At 34.5% G+C, this 20,936-nt stretch overlaps 3 protein-coding genes across 5 annotated transcripts; all 3 read left to right on the forward strand.

Annotated features, from left to right (window-relative positions):
* Nucleotides 1-3,229: 3,229 nt before the first annotated feature.
* Nucleotides 3,230-8,951, forward strand: LOC7465020 (probable LRR receptor-like serine/threonine-protein kinase At5g63710). Of its 3 annotated transcripts, none has more exons than XM_024585278.2 (12): nt 3,230-3,416; nt 4,453-4,623; nt 5,406-5,535; nt 5,700-5,771; nt 6,252-6,395; nt 6,546-6,641; nt 6,730-6,795; nt 7,088-7,158; nt 7,245-7,388; nt 7,486-7,827; nt 7,948-8,342; nt 8,431-8,951. In XM_024585278.2, the coding sequence occupies exons 1-12, from the start codon at nt 3,398-3,400 to the stop codon at nt 8,740-8,742; spliced, it is 1,962 nt and encodes a 653-aa protein (XP_024441046.1). In that variant the 5' UTR covers nt 3,230-3,397; the 3' UTR covers nt 8,743-8,951. The 3 variants fall into 3 exon arrangements, with proteins under 3 accessions (XP_024441046.1, XP_002300217.2, XP_024441056.1); XM_024585288.2 differs by lacking the exon at nt 3,230-3,416 and adding an exon at nt 3,444-3,479; XM_002300181.4 differs by lacking the exon at nt 6,546-6,641 and having other exon boundaries at nt 3,235-3,416.
* Nucleotides 8,952-10,883: 1,932 nt separating this feature from the next.
* LOC18095209 (uncharacterized protein At1g10890) lies at nt 10,884-14,176 on the forward strand. Its single transcript, XM_024585318.2, has 4 exons — nt 10,884-11,051; nt 11,387-11,617; nt 11,970-12,189; nt 13,680-14,176. The coding sequence occupies exons 1-4, from the start codon at nt 10,921-10,923 to the stop codon at nt 13,941-13,943; spliced, it is 846 nt and encodes a 281-aa protein (XP_024441086.1). The 5' UTR covers nt 10,884-10,920; the 3' UTR covers nt 13,944-14,176.
* Nucleotides 14,177-16,591: 2,415 nt separating this feature from the next.
* On the forward strand, nt 16,592-18,456 carry LOC7465018 (aspartic proteinase nepenthesin-1). Its single transcript, XM_002300179.4, has one exon. It carries the CDS (start codon nt 17,029-17,031, stop codon nt 18,346-18,348), a length of 1,320 nt encoding a protein of 439 aa, XP_002300215.2. The 5' UTR covers nt 16,592-17,028; the 3' UTR covers nt 18,349-18,456.
* The last annotated feature ends 2,480 nt before the right edge of the window (nt 18,457-20,936 follow it).

Here is a 20,936-nt window from a genome sequence, read left to right on the forward strand (position 1 = left end):
TTAGCAAATTCTGAAGGATGTAACTCAATTGGTCAGGTTCTGGATTTGCTTTTTGGAGGATACCAGTTCAAGTGCCATAAATCTCAGGGCTACTGGAGGCTTACATAATCGTTAATTTCAGAACCTTGAGGATTAGTCGATGTGCGTGTAAACTGACCCGAACACCCACAGTTACCAAAAATAAATAAATAAACTTGGTAAGGGCTAGACTCTAAACCAAAGAATTATCGAGTCATTGGATCGATTCATTGGGTTGGGACACTTTGATAAAAATGCAAGTAACTACACAAAAGGCTATATCAAGATTTTTTGGAAAGTAGCAGTTAACCTTGTAACATCCCGTGAAGACCACCTTTAGGAAAGACAATTATTAAGTAAATATATTAACTATCTAGTAGGTAGTCTAGTGGTAAGAGCTTGGAATTAAAAGGTTTGCTTCTCCTGTAGTCTCAAGTTCGAGCCCTGAGGTTGCTAATATGATGATCACTAGAGGCTTACATGGTCGTTAATTTCAGGGCCCGTGAGATTAAAAAAAATATCTAACTTGGAAGTGAAGAGAAAGTGGAGCTTGTCCTAGATTGTGGAAACACAATTGACTGTGGAGAAGATTGGAGTCTACCTCCTATATGGCAAGATGAGGCAAGGCTTATAATGTATTTGTTTTCTTGGTTATGTATAATATAATTATGTATAAAAATTAACCATAAAAAGTTACTTTTTCTTAATTTTTTAAATTTTTTTAATAGCTTCCATGCACAAACCCAACCACAAAAATAAATATATTCTTAGAGTGTGTTTATTTTTGTAGTTGGGGTTGAGTTCGAAACTGTCTACAACGCACAAAATTCAACCACAAAACGCTAGTTTATCTTATTTTTTCTATCTTTTTAAGTGGATTCCATGCACAAACCTTAATCTCAACTACAAAAAAAACACATCCTAAAATGTGTTTGATTTTGTGGTTGAGATTAAAATTAGTTAAAACCCAATTATATACAAAACTCAACCATAAAAAAGTTAGTTTTACTTGTTTTTTCTATTTTTTTGGTTCCATGCACAAATTTTGATTCCAACCATGAAAACAAACGTATCCTTATCATGACACGTGGAAGGATCAAGTTGCGGTGAGAAGCAACAAGAAGCCAAAAATAAAAAAATTAAAGTAGGAGACTAGTTAAGAAAGTGTTGATGAAAACATGGATGTGGAATAGCATCAGGAATTTGTGTTTTCAATCTTGTTATAATGTTTTTATATTTCATTGCTTCATTTTTAAAATGGAAGAATATGATTCTTTCTTAAGGAATCTTAGCTTCCACTTGAAACAAATTCTGAGTACGTATCAATTATAGTATTTGTTAAATTATATAATATCCTTATTTACTTTTAAAAAAAGAAGCATATGATGTTTTAATTTGTGTTTCCTTTACTTATATTATTAAAAAAAAATTGTTTTATCAACACAACACCACACAATATAACACTGTTTATTAAAAAAAATTCTGACGTGGAAAATGAAAATTTTGTACATATAAATGCATTAGTCAATCATCAGATATTTAAATAATCAGAGAAGATATATAAAGGAAAATGTGGTCAATAGCTTTAAAAATGTAACGTGTATTCTTCGTGATAGACTAGCCCTATGAAATTGGTAGAGTGGAGCATGCTTTTATTGGACAAGCATTTGGCACAAGTTTTATTATTGATATGCGAGATCGAGTTATAGGAAATTGAAAATGTAATAAAAGTGGGGTTGTTACAATTAACTTGGTATAATTCAAAATATAAATAACAACAACATCTTATTTTGCTTAAATTGATCGATTGTTTAAGGGTACAAATTATTTGATTAAATAAATAGTTAAAGTTATTACTGTCTCAAACGGTTAATAAAACCAATTGATCGACTGAGTAGAGAAACTAAAGAACTATGAGAGAAAATGGTTAATCGAGTCACTAAATTGAGTTATTCTGGTTGACCGTTATCATTGACAATAGATTGTGACAAAAAAAAATTTAAAGTTATTACTGTCTCAAACGGTCAATAAAACCAATTGATCGACTGAGTAGAGAAACTAAAGAACTATGAGAGAAAATGGTTAATCAAGTCACTAAATTGAGTTATTCTGGTTGACCGTTATCATTGACAATAGATTGTGACAAAAAAAAAATAGTCGCGTTCTTGACATTAATTGAAGAGGAAATTATCTATAAATTATATTATAAACTTGAGGTTGTTACAATTATCATAGTTTTAAAACTCAACTCAAGGATTTTTCCGAGATAAGTCTCGAGTTACGTGTTAGAAGGGTCAACATAAAATAAAAATAGTTATTATCATAATTTTAAAACTTTATTCGATCGAGGGTCAAACCGGGGCAAGGCCCGGGTCACGAATCAGAAGGATAAATTAGGGTTAATTTAAAGATAAAAGTTGTTATTATCATAGTTTTAAAACAAGACTTGGGGATCGACCGGGGCAAGGCCTATGTCATGGGTCAGGAGGGTCAACCTAGTTGACTTAATTTTTTTTTTAAAATAATCAACGCAACCTTATTTTGACCAAAATCTTTTTTCAAAAAAATCAATGAGTTTTTGACCCGTGTTTTATCTCAGGTTCACTTGTTTTTTTGATGTGGTCAGGTTGAGTCAATCCTTCCTTTATGTTTTCTTAAACTCGAATCAATCTAGGTCCCATGTCAACCCACCAAGTTAGTCTTATTTTTATAACTAAGAATTAATGACTCAATAAAGAAAGAAAAGAACCAAGAGAACAAAGAATATATAAAAAAGCCTTTTAAGTTTTACCTTACACTTATATATTTCTAATTTATCCCAATAGATGACTTCCATATACCATGAATTTGACCTAATTGCATACCCTGATCCCAAATTCTCGTACCACAACCCAAACGTTTGGATATTTTAAAAGATTAATGAGGCCAAGAAAAATTGACTAAGGAAGAATTGACTTTGTCTCCGCAGAGCATGGTTTATTTCATAATGGAAGCTTCTCTAAAGACAGATGCTAATAGTCTTCTGATAGATATGTATCAGAGGCATCTCACCGGGTTAATTTGGATATTTTAAAAGCAACAACACCAAAAAAAAGTGTTAATCATTATCTTAATCCAATCCAATTGCAAGAAAAAGCATAGCAAAGTTTAATTAGTGGGATTCTCATTCTCGTCCTCCACCAATACACCACTAGTCCCTCCCATATTCTCTGTTATTGGCCTTTCAAGAATTCCATATTTTTTCATATCAAAATGCTTTGTGGGTCCATTGCATTAATCATCATTTATTCCTTATGATCATCATGATAGTGGCTGCGTTCAGCTTCTTCGTTTTCTTCTTCTTGTGCCACCACCTTTTTTTCAGTCTTCTGCACTTTCCATGACTGAAGTTAATAGTGGTATGTTTCTTTTCATTCCTTCTTGATGTATCTGTCTGCCTGTCTGTTATGTACATTTGTCGTGTGAGTTTCTTGCAACTGTTACATTCCAAACAAGAGATTAATTTTTTGTGTAATTCTTTCTTGGTTGTTGTCAATTTCATAGCTTCTCTCTTTTGTTCTTCAGGCTAGTATATATTTTATTTTTTGCATGTCCGTGTGGGGGATCACTAGCTGGTTGAGTTTATTACTGATGCTGAGGGATGGTAGCTAGGTTCTGTAGTTGACGATCATTTTGTTGAAAGATTATGAATTTGAAGTCCAAATCTGCTGTTTTTCACTACTAAGAGAAAACATAAAGAAACATTGCTTGTTCTATGATCAAGCCAAGTAGCTTTGTACCAAGAAATTGGGACAGAAAAGTTGAACGAACCTTGACCATTAACAATTTATGGTCCTGCAAAGTTTGTGGTGGGAAAATAATACTTGTCTCGTTGTTGTGAAAGTAACACATCATGTATTCTTATAGGGAAAAATTCCTTAAACGGCAAGAAAGAAATAATAAAATGAAAAAAGAAAAGAAAAAACAAAATCTATCTTGTTTCATTAGGGTGTGTGGTGGGAATAAGTAGATTTTGAGCTTCCATTTTCCCATCAGATGCTTTTCTTGTGGAAGATGAGGATCATGGGAATATTTTTCTGTCAGAATTATGTATGAAATTTATTTATGGGATGTGCAGAAGCTTAGATTGAACTTGTTCTGACTACCTGATAGAATGTTTTTCTTTTTTGGTGTGCTCTCCTTTTCCTTCTTTCACCATCTTAGGCCATATTAGGGTAGCATAATTGAGTCTCCTAGAGTCTAGATGCAAGCATAAAGGAAACTTGCATACAAAAAAGTTAAACCTAAAGTGCATGATCTTAAGAAAGAAGGATATATTTTGTTAGTGAAATCAATAGTGAATGCTTTGGTCTATTACTTTAAATGAGGAGTAATGGTAAAATTAGAGCATGCGCTTAATTTTTCTTTAAACTGATAAAACTTTTGCTTTATTAGAGCATCCAAGTGGTGGCAAGAGGTCTGCTGCTGAATCCTTCGGCTACACCAAATTCGGATACATGTTTGGAGTGTTCTCCATCAGGAATCCTCTGAAACTAGTTATCAACTGTCTTGTTCTGCTCAATTTTTTACAAATCATTAATTCATCCAAGGAACCTGACACTGAAGGTATGGTGTTATCTACAATTTGCTTTACTACAATGTCATTTGTTGGCTCCAAATACTAATACTGGTGGAAAGATACAAGGCTTGGAGATAGTTTGAAACTTCAGGCCTGAAAATGTATCCTGGCCTCAAAAAGTGGATCATTGGCATTTAAAAAATTATGGGAGTCTCTATAAGTTTTCATTTCTTTTCTTTAAGCTTTGTTCTCCCTCTGTAGTATCATTCCTTGGAAATAGTTTTACTGATTTCAGGCTCAATGTAAATCCATGAATTAATATCTTGGTGGAAGTTTGGTAGTCTTGAAAGAAAGCATCACATTTAAACTCTGTTCAGACATTTCTCAGAATGTTTTGATTTTGAAAGTTATCGGGACCCAATTATTATGATTTTGATCTTGAGGGAAAGAAGAAAACAATTTCTGTCATCATTTAGCATGTTTCTATTGTTGCTCGAGAGCAGAAAGGCAAGCTACACTTCTTAAACTCAATTGCTTTATGTCTTGGAAAACTGCTATTAATTCACTGTAATTTCTTCAAATCTGGATATATTTATACAACATTACCTTGGGAAAGAACCTTATTGGTTGGATAATTCACTTACAGAAATCTAACTTGTATAGCCAATTATGCTTATGAATGAGAAAGGTACAATATATAGTTGTCTCTTCCTGTTTTCATTTTGAAAATATTATCTATTTAATGAAATATGGGGAGCTGCTGCCAGTCATTACCTTCTACCGAGCATCAGATATTTACTGACACGTTTCAACTTTCTCTAATGTTCAGGTGGTGCTTTAAGAGATCTTCTACTGGCACTAAATGATTCCAATGGACAAATAGATTGGGATCCTAATTTAGTGAGCCCTTGCTATAGTTGGACTAATGTCTATTGCAAAAACGGACATGTTGTATTCCTGTAAGTGTCTGTATTTGGAATACACTTCTGTTTTGCCTATTTTTGCAACACACTACTGTTATCCAGTGGGACTGCTGCATTTTTATTTGAGTCTTCCTTGATTGACAGTGCTTTCGTCAGTAAATTTTGCAGTGCATTTACTCTGTGAACGTACTACTTTGCAGGAGCTTGAATTCACTTGGACTTTCAGGAACTCTTTCACCTGCAATCACTAAACTGAAGTTTTTGGTTTCCCTGTGAGTTTTTGGTTAGCTTGTAATTCACATGGATTTTCAGTTATATGTTTGCAGAAGCATTCATCTAACTATCAACTGAGACAGTTTGGCCAACCCAAATGTGAACCAATCTATTTCTAATACGAATTGATGTCCCTATTGAATCTGATTTTTCATGTGAAAATACTGATGGCAATAATTTACTCAGTTTTCCGGGATGCAAGACCTACTGTCAAAAAAACCTAGCACTTCCACTGCTTAACATGAATATAAAGTTTCGGGACGAAGATCGATGCAATTGAACGGTAGAGGATGAAGTTAAAATTGATACTAATCTAGGAGAACTATCACTTTAATGTCATATTGTTTTCTTTTTATGATCTTATTTACATACCATAATAGAATTAAAAAAAAAATATTACCTTTTGTGTTTCCAGAGGAGGTATGAGTGCTGGTGGTGAATTATGGCCATGTTTTTAAAACCTACCCTTCTCCATGCAGGGAATTAAGGAACAATAATCTATCAGGGTCCTTGCCTGATTATCTGGGCAACATGGTGCAACTAAAAAATCTGAATCTTGCCAGCAATAAATTCAGTGGTTCGATACCTGACACTTGGGATCAGCTATCCAATTTAAAATTTTTGTAAGGATTCTTTAATGCCTCTTGAAGAGTCATATTTCCTTGCTTTGTTATTCTTATATGCATGAAGCAGCACATCATCTTTGTTTTAACAGTTTCTTAGAAGATGGCTTTGTTTTAAATTTCAGTCATTTTACTGTTTCTTCCATCAAGGAATCAACATTATGAGGTTCTACAAGGCTTTTCGGTAGTCTTGCTCTTGCGAATATCATCATTCTTAAAACATTTCTTGGTTGCTTTACATGGCTGGTTAGCCTTTTACATATTGTTTGTAGTTATATTTCTCTAACTATGGTCGTACTAAGTTCAATTGCTCATGATTCTTTTTCTCTGACAGGGATGTCTCATCTAACAATTTAACAGGAAGAATACCAGATAAACTCTTTTCAGTTGCAACATTCAAGTAAATCCCACTCGAATCTTCATCTCATTGATCATCTTTTGTTTGGATTCATTTGTCTAACCATAGCTGGTCACTTTCTTTCTCATCAACTTGGTTAAAAGAAATCTCCTAACTGTGAAAACATGGTGGAAGGAGAGCTTAAAAGAGAACCCATCATTTAATGATAGAAATCAAGATTAATGTGTATAGTGATTCTTTGTAATTTAAGTTCTAAAACTTTTATCATCTTTTACTGGTAGGCACATAGTTATGAAGCTTGGTTTGCTTGACATTAATTGTTATGTATCTTCAGTTTTACAGCGACTTATATTGCTTGTGGCCTGAGCTTTGAAGAACCTTGCCTGTCAAGGTCTCCTCTTCCAGGTTAATTTCTGAAGACACTGCATTTTGTTTGTATTATTCTTCATGACATGATCTCCAGATGGAACCTAATCATGAAACATTTGCAGTTTCAACCAGGAAGTTAAGACTTAAAGTAATTGCAGCTTCTGCAAGCTGTGGTGCTTTCGGTCTACTGATACTTTTAGTTGTCTTGGCATACCGATATCAACAATTTCACAAAGAGAAAAATGATATCTTTGTTGATGTTTCTGGTAAATTTTGTTTTCGGTTGTGTAGTTGAATTGGTTTCAAAATAATTGTTGGTTAATGTTAACTAAACTCTGCCTTTTTTTTTTCCTGTGATTTTAGGCGAAGATGACCGCAAAATTTCATTTGGGCAGCTTAGAAGATTTTCATGGCGTGAGCTTCAACTTGCAACAGACAACTTCAGTGAAAGCAACATAATAGGACAAGGAGGGTTTGGAAAAGTTTACAAAGGTATCATCTCAGACAACATGAAAGTTGCTGTGAAACGCCTCGAAGATTATTACAGTCCTGGAGGAAAGGCTGCATTCCTGAGAGAAGTTCAACTTATTAGTGTTGCTGCTCATAAGAATCTTCTAAGGTTGATTGGATTCTGTACAACTTCATCTGAGAGAATCCTGGTGTATCCATATATGCAAAATCTTAGTGTTGCATACCACTTGAGAGGTATTTTTTGAATAAGCACCGTGCTTTCCATCTTTGAGATTTTCATGTTATAAATAGCACTCCTAAATTGATTCATAACAGTGACTTGTGTTATCTATTTTCTTTTGATTCATTTTATAGATTTAAAGCCTGGCGAGAAAGGCTTGGACTGGCCAACGAGGAAACGCATTGCCTTTGGTGCAGCGCACGGCTTGGAATATCTACATGAGCATTGTAATCCTAAGATTATACACCGTGATTTAAAGGCTGCGAACATCCTATTAGACGACAATTTTGAACCTGTTCTTGGAGATTTTGGGCTAGCGAAGCTGGTTGACACAAAATTCACTCATATTACAACTCAGGTGCGGGGTACCATGGGTCACATTGCCCCAGAATATTTATCCACCGGAAAATCATCAGAAAAGACAGATGTGTTCGGATATGGCATTACACTTCTTGAACTGGTAACTGGTCAGCGTGCAATAGACCTTTCTCGACTCGAGGAGGAAGAGGATGTTCTTCTGCTTGACTATGTGAGACTGCGTCTATTATCTGTCTTTCTTTCCACTTATACAAATGCTTCTTAAATAATGCTTAAAATGTTGGAAATATGATGTACAGATCAAGAAGTTGCTGAGGGAAAACAGGCTTGATGACGTAGTGGATGGAAACTTGGAAACTTATGACCGCAAAGAAGTCGAGACTATTGTCCAGGTTGCATTGCTGTGCACGCAGAGCTCACCTGAAGGCCGCCCCACAATGGCAGGAGTGGTGAAAATGCTGCAAGGAATAGGTCTGGCCGAGAGATGGGCAAAGCGGGAGCAGCATGGGGATGCTAGGAACCAAGAATTCTCACTCATGTCTCAGCAATATATTTGGTCCGAAGATTCGAGCATTGACCAAGAAGCTATACAATTGTCCAAGGCAAGATAAAGCTTCTCCAAGATTTTGAGACAAACTTATCAAACTAATGCATGATAACGTACTACATGTTACCTGTAGATTGATGTACATAAGCTAGAAAATCACTGGAAAACACATACTATCCCATGTGGGTGGGCATATAGAACATGCCAGTTTCATCTTCTATGTCTTGTATCAGTTACAATTGCAGTAATTAAGGATATGGTATTGTTTGGTAATGGTCTGCCTCTGAGATGACTCTTTAGTTAATCCCCTACTGTTCGGTCCTTTTCCCTTGTTCCCTGTCCGAAGAAGAAAGGGCTGGATGGAGGAGTCACAAGTTGTCAACTTTTTATTTATTATTTCTAATGCTCGATCGGACATTGCCAGTTAAATTTCATCTTAACAGTCTTATAGATTGAAAGTTGAAACATGCAGAAGCTGACATGAGAAGTTATGGTAGCATGTCACATTAACCCATGCTAGGAGGACTCGAAGCTTAAATGACGAATTTAAAATTGTATTTGGTTAGTGTTATGAGATAGAAAAAACACATAAAAAAATAGAACTATATTTAATTAATAAAATATAGATAGAAATGTAAAATAAATCTTATATTTTCAAAATAAAAAATAATTTTTTTTTTGTTTTTGTTTTTATTATCTCTGTTTTTCTATCTTGAAACTCCAAACATCACCAAAAGTCTCAAAAAAACAAACACTCAAATATTTTATGTGAAAGGCAAGAGAGTGAAAGGAAAAAAATGGATTGAATTAAACTAGAGGAATGAGAAAAACAAGATATTGCAGTTTCCCCTCTTGTTTGGGGGGAATGAAAATGGGAAAAAATATCTTAAAATAAGAAGAAGATATGTAAATATAAATATAAATTATCCTTATTGCACTCTTTTTACCATGGAAATGGTGGGTCCAATTAGAGATCACTTAGATAAAGGTTGAGTTATAAGTGAGGTGAGTTGATTTAGGTAAATTTTAAAAAATAATTTTTTGAAAAATCAATAAGTTTTTGATTAAGTTTTGATTAAATTTAACTTGAGGTGATTGGATTAGAGATTAATCAAGTTTTGATCAGATAAATTTTCTCTTTTAATTTTTTATTAAACATGAACTAAGATCTCGAATTAATTGAATTTTAAAATAACTTGTTAAATAAATCTAATTTTAATAACTAAATTCTAGTAATATAGACAAAGCAACCATATTAAAATTAAATATTCATGAAAATTCATTTATCATGACTTGAAATCGGAATTATTTTTATTGAGTATTTGATAATGTGTAGCTCATAAGGCATTAAGAACCTGTTTGGTAACGAGGTTGCGTCTGCGTTTTGTTTAAAACGCAGATGCAACCCGTTTGGTAACCAAAAAAACACATTTTACTGTATATGGGCCCCATGTTTTTTCGCGTCCGAGACGCAGGAAAGGAAGAAGCAACATTTTGCTGCTTTGTGGACACTGTTCACGCTAAATTTAATTAGCATGAACAGTGTAGCACACACTGTTCAAGAGTGAATTGCACTGTTCACGTGAACAGTGCAAATCACTTGCACTGTTCACACACTTTTTTTTTTCTTTTTTTTTTACATTTTTAAAAAAATTTAGTTTTAGAGTAAATTAAATTCATTCGCACTATGATGTGAACAATATTTTTTTTCTTGAAAAACTAGTATATAGTGAATTAAATTCACTCGCACTATAATATCAATTTTATACCTAGTAATATTTTATCTAATTTTATTACACGTTATTTAAATTTAAAACCATCAATATTAATATATATTTTTTAAAATTATTTTATAACCTTAATTTCAAAATCATTCTTAACCAAACACATTAAACTATTTTTTATTCAACCTCAATTTCAACCACAGTTTTAACCAAACACCTATTTTTTCAAACCAACCACAACTAAAAGTACTTTTTTTAAAACAACTTTTTTCAAACCACAACCACAACAGCTACCGCAATACCAAACACACTCTAAAATTACTATGCAAGGTTCCTCCAAATTGCAGTAAATCATTTTTTTTTTCAACTTTAAGAAAAAAAAGGAAAAAGCATAAGGGATAAATGGACTAGAACTCATTTCCGAGACAGTAGATTGGGCCTTGGCCCGTCTAAAACAAATAATCCAGCACAGTTCATACAAAATCTAAGTTATGGCTTGTAAAATTAAATAAAGAGAGATGGCTAGAAGCATCTCCCGGTCGCCGTCGTACCGGCGTAGGCGCTCACCGTCGCCAGCGGAAAAGCACCGTAGTAGAAGAAGCAGAAGGGCTGACCGCAGCCGATCTCCTTATTTTAATTCTCAATCCAGGTCACATACTCTTTGCATCAAAAGCTAATGACACTATTTATTTCCTTGTTTTTTTGTTCTTAAAAATTCAATCTGGTAAATTATGGAAGTAATTTGATAATCCAATTTGTGTGTCTTTTGTTACTCTCAAAAGGGTGTTATGCAATGTTGTAAAGTTGTGATTTTGAAGTCGTCTTTATTCAATCTTGTAATGGCATTTTTTGGGTACTTAAATTCGAACTTACAGTGAAATTTGGTACAATATGGAGGCGAACTGATGTTTCTATTAGTGGCTTTTTTATTATTCTTAAAAGGGTGTGTTGTGATGATGTAAAGTTGTGAGTTTTTTAGTGCAGGAGAAGAAGTGATTCTGATTCTCCACCTCCTCGTCGCCATCGGAGCAGTCGTTCGCCCAGTTATAGGAGGCGTAAAAGCCGGTCTCCAACACCTCCTAGGCGGCGTAGAAGACATAGAAGTAGAAGTAGGAGTGGATCATTATCTCCATTGCCTAGGTCAAGAAGTCTAAGTATTGCTTCTACCAAAATTGCTATCGAGAAACTAAAGAAAGAGGAGGAAGAGAAGAAAAGGTAAATATCTTATGCATGTTCTTGCTGACATCTTATTAATATTGCTAATAGCTTAGTGACGTGAGTTTTAAATTTCTTCAATTTTTATCCCTATTTTATCCAATTGGGTTTTTGCCACTTTTCAGTGAGCAGGTTGATATTTAGTTCTGACATGTGACAGGTTAGCTTCTATGGGTTTTTGAATTAGTAAGCCACTGCTTATTCTAACATGCGTTGTTTAATGAATAATTATTTTCTTGTTTATGTGTGCTTCCTCGAAGTGGAAATCTGCAATTTACTTAGGATAGTTTTTGCTTGCTTATTGAATGACTCTTGCTGTTATTTTTGTTTTTATTTTCGTACACACTATCAGGCGTCAACAAGAGGCTGTACTAAAACTATTAGAGGAAGAGACTGCAAGGAGACTGGAAGAATCCATTCGGAAAAATGTGGAAGAGAAGTTAAACTCTGAGGAAGTTCAGTTAGAAATAGAGAGGCGAATAGAAGAAGGTCGAAAGAAATTGTTTGATGATGTTGAAGCTCAACTTCATAAGGAAAAGGAAGCAGCGCTTGCTGAGGAAAGAAGGAAAGAAGTAAGAATTTTGAACTCTCGCTAGTTACTTGTCCCTTTGTTGCAGGTTGGTTATGAGCTTACACCTGCCACCTGCCACCTGCCACCTGCCTATTGGTATTTTATTTGCAGTCGTAAAAAATCAGGACCTTAACATGTAAAATGTTTAAAGGAAGTGGCCTATGTTATATAGTACTCATTTGTTTTAACTTCTATTTATATTGCAAAGAGTTTTTGAAGAGAAAAGAAGTAATTGAGGCATTGTCAATCTTGTAAATTGAAGCCATCTTTTCTATTCTTCTTTTAGGTGTGAGGATAGATTGGTGAGTCTTGTGCATCCATTGCGTTTTCTATCACTGTGTTTAAATATCATACTGATTTTTTAGGCTTAAGTTGGGATTTCCACTTGTAAGATATCTTGAGAAGTGATGTCAATTACCGCTGCCATTGCATCAGTCATTCTCAATATTGACACTATCAGGAATGTTCTCAGTGTTTCTGTTTGCACTCGCTGTCATTGCCAATGCCAATGTTATTGTCCCTTACGTGGCATAAATAATCTTGAGTTCCCTTTGGGTTAGGTCCCTGAATAATGGAGAACTGACCGAATCCCCAGCATTCAACTGTCGTTTCTAACACGTATCATCATAAGATGCTAACACAAAAGACTTAGGTTTGCTGTTATATAGATATTGGCAATGTAGAATCACTTGTGCAAGTCTCCGCAGAGTACCTTTAAGGTTTGGGATAGAACTGAGGCAGTGAGTAATAGGAGGTCATTACAGTGGGCAAGACCGATTAGGATGAGGAGGTGCTCCTGCATGTAGAGTTTGTAGTTCTCTCCAATATTTCCTAAACTCAGGGCCTAACTTCTTTCTAAAGGAGATAAATGCCAAAAACTGTTTTAGCTAAATCATGTTTGAGTTAAGTCTTAACATTAAAGAGCCTTAAAGTACTGTCCAAGCATTGTAGTTTTCAAACATGAAACCAATGAGGGGAGCTGTAAGATCAAAGAATGTTCGGATCAGTCATCTATCTGTTGGGCAAAGAACATATCTGTATTTACTAAAATCATAGTAGGTGCAAAGCCAGAATCTGAAGATTTTTATCTGCTGAACCTTGAACCTAGATAAGTATTTGAGATGGTCACTCCTAAAGTTAGTTTTCCCCACCTCTCTTTCTTCTGCTCTTCTACCCACTTACATTAACCATCTCAGATATAGATTTACCTGGTCTGTCTGTCATATGTAAGGGGACTGCACCACAGTTAATTCTTACAATTTGTATCAGTTCCCTTTTCTTCTGTGCCCAGCAGTGTACCATTCGATATCTATTTTGATCAAAGTTTATTGCTGAAAGCATATGAATAAGCTTTTCTTTTATTTTCTTTCTTTCTTTCTTTTTTAAAGAAGCTAGAAGTATCAGAAATTTGCTGCTCTCTAAAAACCAGTTCATTAGATGTTTCTGTCATTTTGGCCTCGTGCACATTTTGATATGACTATGACCACTCAGGAACAAGCTCGAAAAGAAAGAGAAGAGCTGGATAAGATGCTGGAAGAGAATAGGAGGAGGGTGGAAGAAGCACAGAGAAGAGAAGCCTTGGAGCAACAAAGGAAAGAGGAGGAACGATTTCGTGAGTTAGAGCTGATCCAAAGACAAAAGGAAGAGGCTGCTTGGAGGAAAAAGCTGGAAGACGAAGAAGAACATGCAAACCAGATGAAACTGCTGGGTAAGAATAAATCTCGACAGAAGCAACCTTTCGGAATTGGTTTATGACAACAATTAATTGCCTGTATGTTGTATCCAAATAAGTAGGAAGTGATGACTAGAGTTTTGACAAGAGAATTGAAGGTAGGTTGTCGCGAAGGTATTGGAAATTTGGAATTGGCTTTATTTTGCTTATTTTACTCCTCTTTCCTCGTTAGTGATATTACACCGACTTTTATTGATGTTCTATTTCATTGGATCAAATATCTATAATCCCAGGAACTGCAGCAGTTTTTGTTGAATGTCGTCAATCATGCGTACAATTCACCTTGCGCAGAAAATTTGCACCTCGCTCCCAAATTTAACTATAAATGGTCTAGAATTATCTCAAACACTGGAATTATTGTTTTGGTTCTGCCTCAACAACGCTCAAGAAGACAGCAAGCACAGAAAAACAGAATTGTTGCCGGAAGGGGTTATCATCATAAGAATTCTAATTCGTATTTTGTGGAAATGTTTTTCTCTAATATGATATACTGTACTTGTACTTTAATTAGCTTAGAAAACCAACATTTACAAGGAAAATCAGAATCTCAAGTTCAAATAGAAAAGAAAATATAAAGTTCAAAATTAAACAACGAATCTGAAAATAAAACAGAAATATATTGAAATTGACTCGAATAGAATCGTTTGGGTTTAATTTGAGGGTCTTCTTAACCTACAAACTCAAATATAATTGAATTTGTAGAGTTATTTTGCAAAATTTAAGTCTATTTTAATGGTTGAATCTAAAATTATGTGTTTTTCTTATTAGACTATTCATCTGGTGTGAATAAACCTCCTTTTAGGCCGTGCTTCGTCCTATCAACTAGCAATTCAGAACTATCATATTCTTTATACTCGCCTACATAATTTGTCCTACACATTTCAGCTAAAAATTCTCCTTTTCCCGCTAGTTTTCTACAAATTTTTATGTTTTAACTGAAACTGGTCTTACCATAAAAAATTATGGATCTGTTGGCTGTCTTTCTCATCTTAAGATTTGCTTTTTGTTGTGGTTACATCATCATACAAATTGCCATGAGATTTTTGCAACTTAGACAGTCTTCGAACATCAAATTTCTGCTTACTCAAGCTTCTATATTTCTTGATCAAAGTATAAGATGCTAAAAGCTGCAAGGCTTACCCCATACATGACTGTCATGTATTCGAAACTTTGTATAGTAGTTCAAATGTCTGTTCTTTTCTTTTTGGTCAGCAAATTCTCTTTACATTCCTTAGGGAGAGTGTCTGAATGAGGATTGAGTATGAGGTTTCTTCACTCAAATTCCTTCCTTTGGACCCAACTGAAATGTTTCATCCTGCTATGAGTAGGTGTCGGGAGAAAAGCTTGCGAAACCTTGTACTGAAAGGAAAGCCACCCAAAACACACACACTGTAATAGAGCATTTCTTTTCTTTTCTTTTCTTTTCAGAGCTTTTCGAACTAATCAGCTGAGTCCATCCTATTAACAGTTGATACAAGTACAATTCAAATCAACTCAATGTAAAAGGGTCAAATTGAAAGAAAAAGAAGTTAAATGGCTGGATTTCTTTTTTAAAGGACCCAAAAAAAGGAAAGCAGTGGACAAATTCACAATGCTCTCTCTCTTAATCCACTTGGAGGCCTTTTAGGGTTTTTTTTTTTTTTTTAATTATTTGCGAAATCTAATTTCTGATGCATGTTTTTTTGGATGTATAACGTGCTCCTAAGTCCTACCCTTTCCCTCCAACTCAATTTCTAAGTTAGGTTCGGAGATGAGTTCAAGAAAGTGATGTTTTCTTTTCCTCAAAGGACAATTGCTCAAACAGTCTACTTATATAATGATTCATGAGCAATCCACATTGTCCCATCATAATATGAGATCTTCTCATATTTGAGAATAACATGATAGGTTATACCTCGTATTGTCTCAATTTCTTTAAGGTCATATGCCAAGATTATCCGATAATCAAGAAAAAAAAATCATGAATTGTTCTATTTTCCTATAAATATAACAAGATCATGACAATTTCTCGTTTTTTTTTTGTATTTTTTTTCTCGTATGTTATAAATAATCAATAATTATAATTTGAATATCATGAAATTATGTATTATTTGTACGAAGATAGCATACTAATCCATAACATTAATCAGTATCAATATTTAACTCTTAATGTCAAAGCCAAAAATGTTAACTTGTTTTTTTTTTTTTGGTGAATGGGTAATTTTTCTAACCAAAAAGAGAAAAAATACGAAGAAAGATGTGTAAAAGCACAGATGGCATCTGCCATAATAGAACCATCAAACCAACTTTGTTCCATCAATATATACCTAATTATAATTAGTAAACCAGTTAGCTCACCAAACTTCAACACAATTCTTCCACTTCTCTGTAAATATATTGCACTAGATAGAAAGAAGCAAAGACAAATGGAATCAATGAATTAAAATCTGTGGAAAAAGAATAAAGAATAAAGAATTTTCCAATTTAAGGAGGGAAAAATCCTTATGGTCTGTCTATATATTTTGCAATATTTACATCATTCAATCAAGTTGTAGATCTCAAGCACCAAGTTAATGATTCTAGACTTAACTACAATTGGTGAAAGCAAATGAATACAAGTACTATGATATACTCATCAATATATATATATATGTATGACAAATTGTAGGGAAGTCCAAAAAAACAAAACTATCCCGGTTATTAAACTCGGCTATCTGGATCGATCGACCTGGTTTGTAAATTACTTGCAAGGTATTAAGATATTGTCATCCTTCTTAATTTCTCAAAATGGTTGTAGCAAACATGTGAGTTCAGTCTCATTTTTCCCAACCACCACTCATGACTCGGCCTTTGGTTTCACTCTCATGACCGATGATATCTCAACCTTCACTACAAGTTCAAATGTCTTGGTTTCCACTTTAAACCATCTTCAATGATCTCCTGTAATATCTCCTAGCTAGTCTTCTTCACACATGCCTCCTCCATTTTGTTCTCCTTTTTTGTAGAGTCCAAAGTCCATCATGCAAGACCATTTCTTCCTTGGCTAACCTATATAATTAACCTTCACTAACCCGTCCATCTTTTCTCTCCAGCAAACATTTTCTTCTTGAGTGATTGCGTTATTCGATCATGGCTAGTATGACTTCTTTGTGTTTTGTTTTGGCGTTGGCAATGTTTACCATATTTTTTTCTCCCGCATTTTCTACGTCACGGCGAGCTTTAGAACATCCGAAGATGCAAAAGGGCTTTCGTGTTAGGCTGAAACATGTTGATTCAGGTAAGAACTTGACGAAACTTGAGCGTATTCGACACGGGGTTAAGCGTGGAAGAAACAGGTTGCAAAGGCTCCAAGCAATGGCCTTGGTAGCATCTTCAAGTTCTGAGATTGAAGCTCCAGTTCTTCCAGGGAATGGTGAGTTCTTGATGAAGCTAGCGATTGGCACGCCGCCGGAGACATACTCTGCCATCTTGGACACTGGTAGTGATTTGATATGGACTCAGTGCAAGCCTTGTACACAGTGTTTTCATCAATCGACCCCTATTTTCGATCCGAAAAAGTCCTCTTCTTTCTCTAAGCTATCATGTTCTAGCCAATTATGTGAAGCACTACCCCAGTCCAGTTGCAACAATGGCTGTGAATACCTGTATAGTTATGGCGATTATTCTTCAACACAAGGGATTCTGGCAAGCGAAACTCTAACATTTGGCAAGGCTTCGGTTCCTCATGTTGCATTTGGTTGCGGAGCAGATAATGAAGGAAGTGGATTCAGCCAAGGTGCTGGCCTAGTGGGGCTTGGCCGTGGGCCCTTGTCATTGGTTTCTCAGCTCAAGGAGCCCAAGTTCTCTTATTGCTTAACCACTGTTGATGACACAAAAACCAGCACGCTATTGATGGGATCTCTAGCTAGTGTGAATGCATCAAGTAGTGCCATCAAAACCACCCCTTTAATCCATAGCCCAGCACATCCATCTTTTTACTATCTTTCTCTGGAAGGAATATCGGTGGGTGACACTCGCTTACCTATCAAGAAATCCACCTTTTCACTCCAAGACGATGGAAGTGGTGGCCTCATTATTGACTCTGGCACTACAATAACCTATTTAGAAGAAAGTGCCTTTAACTTGGTAGCCAAAGAGTTCACCGCTAAGATTAATCTCCCTGTCGATAGTTCTGGCTCGACAGGGCTAGACGTTTGCTTTACATTGCCATCAGGCTCGACTAATATAGAGGTGCCCAAGTTGGTATTCCACTTTGATGGAGCAGACTTGGAATTGCCGGCCGAAAACTACATGATAGGTGATTCAAGCATGGGAGTAGCTTGCTTGGCTATGGGGAGTTCAAGTGGCATGTCTATTTTTGGCAATGTTCAGCAGCAAAACATGTTGGTGCTCCATGATCTTGAGAAGGAAACTTTATCATTCCTTCCTACACAATGTGATCTGCTTTGAGCTTGTAGTACTTAGGTTATTTCTTTGTGTGCTTGTTTGTGTGATTTTACAGAAATTTGCTAAATTTATTAGATGATCTGATTCAATAAAATCAATATTTTCCATCAAGGTTTCTAGTGTGCACATTTTCTAGGCCAGCACCTTGGCTAAACCTTCTCTTCCTCCTTATTTCGTTACACTTGAGATGCAACATTTTCAGCTCAGCAAGCCATCATAGGTTACATCAGGAATAAATAAATAAATAAATAAAAGGAAGCTAGCTAACACACACTATCAAAAAATTAACAAATACAAATGGACACACTGATAGAATATTTTCGTCGGTAGATTGTGGCGAATATTTCCGACTGAATATGCCCTTACAGTAGCCATTGGTAAACACTGACAAAAAATCCCCTCTGTATATACTAAGGGAATTACAGTGGGAGAATAAGCTAGGAATGAGAAAAAACCAAGAAGTACGATGATGTGTCATTTTTTCAAACAGAATTACCGACGGATTTAAATCCGTCGATTAAATGCATCGATAAATTCATTTGTAATATTTAATTTATAACATGACGAGCGACCTTCCACTCTCTCCTCCTCATTTCTTCTTTTTCCTTCATTTTTCTTAAATTCAGCCACCCTGATACTCAGTTTGCCAGCATCCCTGTTCTGATTCAAATTATCCCTTTTTTAAAATCAATTTTAAAATGTTAATTTTTATTGAGTATTTTTGTAGTATAAGTATTTTGTTTGGGTATTTACTTCTTTTATAACTTTTCCCTATAGAAATTTGTTGTATAAATGTATGATTTGTATATGTTAGGGTTTGTTTAAGATTTTGTAAAATTATATTTGTTTGTAAATTGATGAAGTTTAATTTGAATTTGTGACTTAGGTGTTTTGTGATGAAATAAATAATAACTTATTTAACAGATCTGTTTTATATTTTGTCAATTTTATTGTTGAGTTGAAATTTTTAGTAAATGTATAGAAATTTAAATTTATATAGATAATTGATAATGAGTTACTTGTACTATTAAAATAGTTTGAATAAGTTTGAGTTAAACCAATGTTCTATTATTTTTTTAGTTTACATAATTAATTAATTGATATTGTCATCAATATTCTATATAGGTTTGATATAAGTAATGAATGATCGTTCATGGATGTGTCGAGATTCACCCAAAGGGTTGCGTAAAATGAATTATTGTAATGGAGTTCAGAGTTTTATTAATTATATACTATCTAATCCGAGAAATATTAGTGAATACGATATTAGATGTCTATGTAAGAGGTGTAAAAATAAAAAGTTTCTCAATTTATATGTTGTAACGATGCATTTTCTACAAAAAAGTTCATGGAGAGATACCTGTGTTGGTTTGCATATAGAGAACCATATGTTCCTCACGAGACCATGGTAGAAAGGATTGTTGAGTCAACTTCTAGTTCTAGCAACGTGCATGAGGTTATAGATGACAATAGGGAATATGGTTATAGATGCGATGAGAATTAATTAGGCTTATGTCGGTTAATTTACAATAGTAGATAAATAACCTAATATAAACGCGACTAGGTTTTTTTTTTTTTTATCTTTTGAAAGACTCTGACAAACCATTATAGGATTAATGCACAAATCACAGAAGATTATTAGTCGTTGTACATGTGTTCACATTTGAGTCAGATCATAGGTTGAATAAGGCCAATTACAACATAATTTTTGAATGGGAGAAAAACATTTTACATGAAAGGAATAGGCTAAAAGAAAACTTTTATGCTGCTAAATCCATGATGAAACCCTTCAGTCTAAGATACTAGAAAATTGACACGTGTCCACACTTCCGCATGTTATACTACTTTAAAAATACAGAGTTGATCGAGTAAGAACATGTGGGCATACTTGTTATAAACCCATAATTGGCAGGGAAAAAACTCTTGTCGCATATAGAAAACTTAGATACTTCCTAATCACAACTAGATTGTGAAGATTTTTCATTTCATAAAAGATTGTTAAGCATATGACATGAAATCATTCACATGATGCGGTGGATGAAGTGATGGTATATTTTAATAGGATGCATCCTCGATTTTCAATAGAATCAAGGAACGTTCATCTTGGGTTATGTATAAACGAATTCAATCCATTCGGGTCATTTGCTGCTCTTTATTCTTGTTGGCCAATGATACTCACGATTTATAAATTACCACCGAGGATGTATACAAGGCTGAAGTTTATTTTTTTTTAATCTATGGTCATACTCAATCCTAATAGTTTGAGTCGAAATATAGATGTTTGTCTTTGTCCATTGATTAATAAGTTGAAGTAGGTGTGGTCATCCGAGGTTTTAACATATGATGTATCGAGGAAACATAATTTTTAGATGAAGACAACTTTAATGTGGACTATTAATGATTTTCCTACGCATGAAATAGTTTCTGGTTGCAACACACATAAAAAACTAGCATGTCCATACTATATAGAAAATAATAAGGCCTTCACGTTAACAAATAACAGTAAAACATCTTTTTTTTATTATCACATACGGTTCTTATCAATGGATCATAAGTACAAAAATGACTTCTTTGTTGGCAGAGTTGGAAGG

The sequence above is a fragment of the Populus trichocarpa genome, chromosome 1 (genome assembly GCF_000002775.5).
Source record: "Populus trichocarpa isolate Nisqually-1 chromosome 1, P.trichocarpa_v4.1, whole genome shotgun sequence".
Taxonomy (NCBI): Eukaryota; Viridiplantae; Streptophyta; class Magnoliopsida; order Malpighiales; family Salicaceae; genus Populus; species Populus trichocarpa.